Here is a 3,870-nt window from a genome sequence, read left to right as displayed (position 1 = left end):
AAAAAAAAACAAAAAAAAAAAAACAAACTTATAATTAAAGAAGACTAAACAGTAGAAACAAGAGTAAAACTACTGCACTGCATATTAAAAAACTGTAATTGAACAACTGCAATACCTTAAGACCTGAACTCCAAAGATCAAGTACATTTTCCATCTTATGAAGGTTTTCATCAGAAACAAGAAAATCGCTCACAAGTATTTCACGGGCATCTGTATGAGTAGAATTAGATGCTGGTGAGGAAGAGTCACCTAAAAGATGTGAACTGAAGAAGTCCATGACTGGGTGAGAAGGCTTCCTTGGTGATAACACTGGTGACGACCCTAGAATAAAAGAAAAGTTGTAGTAGTCATGCCAAATTGAAAATTACCCAAATTGGTAAGGAGTCATATTGAAAAGCTAGAAGGTGTCTGCTATCTACGGAGGCTGAGAAAAATGCAGAGAAATTACTTTTCAGGTGTACCTTAATGGGGCTATTTTTAATTTCAGTATTGTCACTGATTCAGGACTGACTGGCATGAGATGCCTCCTACACTCTCCACCACCTCACAACAAATGACCTCTGTACCAACTAAGGATACTTCATACATCCAGGTCCAGCCTGAGCTGTAAGTATTATCATCCACATCATCATATCAACATCAACCAAGTGATTTTTATGTTCCCATAATAAAACCGTTATAAGGATTAGCTCTCATAACATATACTACCCTAAGAAATAGGTATTACCTTCTCCATTTTATTGATGAGGAAACAAGTTCAGAGAGGGTTAAGTAATTGACCAAGGTCAGAGTGGTTGTATATAGGTCATTATTACTTCATATTTAATACTGGGATTGGTCTTAACACTACTGAAATTCAACAATGTAAGTAGAAAGAGACTAGTAATAAAGTTTATCAGATACTCTGTTGTAAGGCACCATGTTAACCTTCAACACATAGGTGAGAAATATATACATCTATATATATGTACATATATATAACATCCCCTGCCAATATACAGGGTGGTATGGGAGAGCCACAACCAAAAATAGAACAGATGGTATAAACATAGGACGAAAATCATTATATTGGTACACAAATGCCTGATAGTTGGTATCTGTCTCTAAAAAGCACAAAATAGAAATGTGAATATTTCATCACACATTTATGTTGGAATTAGAGATTATTCATCACCAATTCTCACATATCTCACATTTGTTATGAGGGTCCTAATAACCAAGATTAAAGGGCTTTCCTTTCTTCCTTACTGAATGAATCAAACAAAGACAAATCTACTAGAGAACTTGCTACTTAAAAGAAAATCTTTCAAGAATTTTTTGCAAAAGAGAAGATCATTCTCTAATATGTATGTTTGGCATAAAAAATATAACACAAGATTCAGGATAGTCACACTGAAACACTACCCACATGTTCTGAAGATGGTTAAGGAACCCAAAGAGTAAGGTGGAATGATAAAGTACATGATGAATATTCTCTTTTACTGGATTTTACCAACTAGATCTGCATTCACAAGAATAGGCTCAGCTTTTTAGTTAAAAAAAAAAAATACACACACACACACACACTCATCTTCTAAAAAAATAGAATCATGTAACTTAAGAAGCTGGAAAAGCAGTCAGATTATATTGCTAAGACTTCTCCTTACAAGTGAGGAAACTAAAGGATAGAGGCATTTCTTACATGGTGGTTTAAATGGTTCTTACATGAATAGCATTGAATCACATAGTGAGAAAAGTATTCTATTTTTTATTATCTTAGTTATTCTGACTGTGTCAATGAAAAAGTCCCATCTGGTTCTAATATGCTTTTAAAACCTCTAACATTTGTTAATCTTTCCTATCAACAAGGACAAAGCAGACTTTAGGCTGAACACATCCCCACCAACAGTACAGCCATGTGCTGCTTAACGATGTGTTCTGAGAAGTGCACTGTTAGATTTCGTCCTTGTGCGATCACAGAATGTACTTACAGAAAACTAGATGGTATAGCCTGTGACTCACCTAGGCCTATATGGTATAGCCTATTGCTCCTGGCCAGTGTCACCACAGATATGAGTGAGTAATGCACTGCACTGTGACATTACGACAGCTGTAAAGTCACTAGGTGACAGGAGTTTTTCAAATCCGTTATAATCTTAAGGGACCACTGTCGTATATGTGGTACACTGTTGACTGAAATGCTGTTATATGGCTAATGACTATACTTAGATAAAATTTAACAACTTCATTTTCACTGTATTTATTTTACCATTACTTTCTATTTGTAACAAGTGTATTTTAGTTTTATGTTTTATTCAGTAATGACTGATAAAAAGTTTCCTTCTAAAATTAAGTTAAGCTAAAAAGTGAACATATTTAAAATAAATAGTAAACAATAGAACAAGTCATGTAAAGATATCATGAAAATCATTATATTGGTACACAAATGCCTGAAAGTTGAGAAACAGTGCATTGGTTTACAAAAAAACTTTAAATGGCCAAACTATCTAATATCCCATTAAGTCTTTTAAAATACCTGCCCTCTAACTTAGCAATTTTAAGAATGCTGCACACTATAATGCATTAACCTGTCTTAATTGTACTATTTTGGAATCTTATGAGATTATTTTAAATATTATTGCTTAAAATAAATTAGCAATAACAGCATTTAAAAATCCTGCCAAAAAGAAATATGCTGAAATTATTCCTTACTACATAGATAATATTCATTAAACCACAATGTTGTATATTAATAAAAACAAACTAAGGAAAAGTCATACCATCTGTCTTTGAATGACTTGAAATATTTAAATCACTTTCTTTTCCAACTTCCATCCCAGTTTCTCTTACTAAAGGGTTACTTCCTGCCAAAAAGAAAGTTTTTTTTAATTAAACTGAACCACTCAAATAAAATGCCTATTCACATTCACCTAAGAAGGTAGCAGTGCATAAGTAAGATTTTAGAACAAACAAAATACAACATGCTAGGGATATAGAAACACTAAGACAAAGAACAAAAAAAAAAAAAAGAAAAAAAATCTGAGACTAGAAAAAGACACTGTATCACTCAATCTCAGCCACCAAATATGGGCAAAAGATAATTCAGTTTACGTTGGTATTCAATTCACAGTAAGAGAACAAATGGGCAAATGACATTAGAACTTAGAAAAGGATTTGCTATCTTATGCCGCTGGGTATTTCCCTGCTGTTTTTCACTAGCTGCAATCAAACCAAAGTGGCACTGGTTCCCCCCAGACAAGAACTTCCTTGCTTCTACTTCAGAAACCTTTAGTCCATAGGTGGCAAAAAGGAAACTGGGAAAAAACAAGAATGGCTGTGTTAGAGGCTTTACATACTTTGCCAACTTCGACATACCCTACCTTATGCCAAGCAACCACAATACCAAGAATAAAGTGAATGTGTGATGATAAATTTACAAAGCCCAACCTAACAAAGTCTACTAGTGAATCAGGATGTCTAAAGAATATCTAAATTTACTATATGCTGTATGTTTTAATCTCAAATCGTTTTTGGGAAAGGAAGAGCATAAACAAGTACTGTTGGCAATGGGAAAGGAAATAAGTTTTTGGTAATTTCCTTAAGGGCAGAGGTACATAAGGCTACAATGCTGATTTGCCTATTTAAATTTACAAGAGAATATGCAGCACTTTGAGTTTCCTCAGCAGGGACTGCATGTTGAGGTACCCAATGTAATCAAAACATGATCAACATCATTGATGTAGAATGAATAAATCCAAGGTTCATATCTCTTGAAGATCAATAAAATTTGGATATACAATTTTGTGTTAGAAAAAAAAATTTTTTGGGGCTGGCCCGTGGCTCACTCGGGAGAGTGCGGTGCTAATAACACCAAGGCCCCGGGTTCGGATC

General features: G+C 34.2%; 1 protein-coding gene across 1 annotated transcript in view; it reads right to left on the bottom strand.

Moving 5' to 3' along the window:
- Positions 1 to 115: 115 nt before the first annotated feature.
- Positions 116 to 3,870, bottom strand: part of LOC103583755 (centrosomal protein POC5-like) — a gene marked incomplete at both ends in the record, with an annotated part of 5,682 nt that continues 1,927 nt past the window's right edge. Inside the window, 2 exons of the mRNA XM_008564987.1 lie at positions 116 to 321; positions 2,760 to 2,843. Coding sequence (XP_008563209.1) covers positions 116 to 321; positions 2,760 to 2,843 — 290 coding nt within the window. The remainder of the gene's footprint in view (positions 322 to 2,759; positions 2,844 to 3,870) is intronic.

The sequence above is a fragment of the Galeopterus variegatus genome, unplaced genomic scaffold (assembly GCF_000696425.1).
Source record: "Galeopterus variegatus unplaced genomic scaffold, G_variegatus-3.0.2 Scaffold27714, whole genome shotgun sequence".
Taxonomy (NCBI): Eukaryota; Metazoa; Chordata; class Mammalia; order Dermoptera; family Cynocephalidae; genus Galeopterus; species Galeopterus variegatus.
The sequence above is the reverse complement of the archived record's forward strand: the minus strand, read 5'-3'. Positions and strand labels throughout refer to the sequence as shown.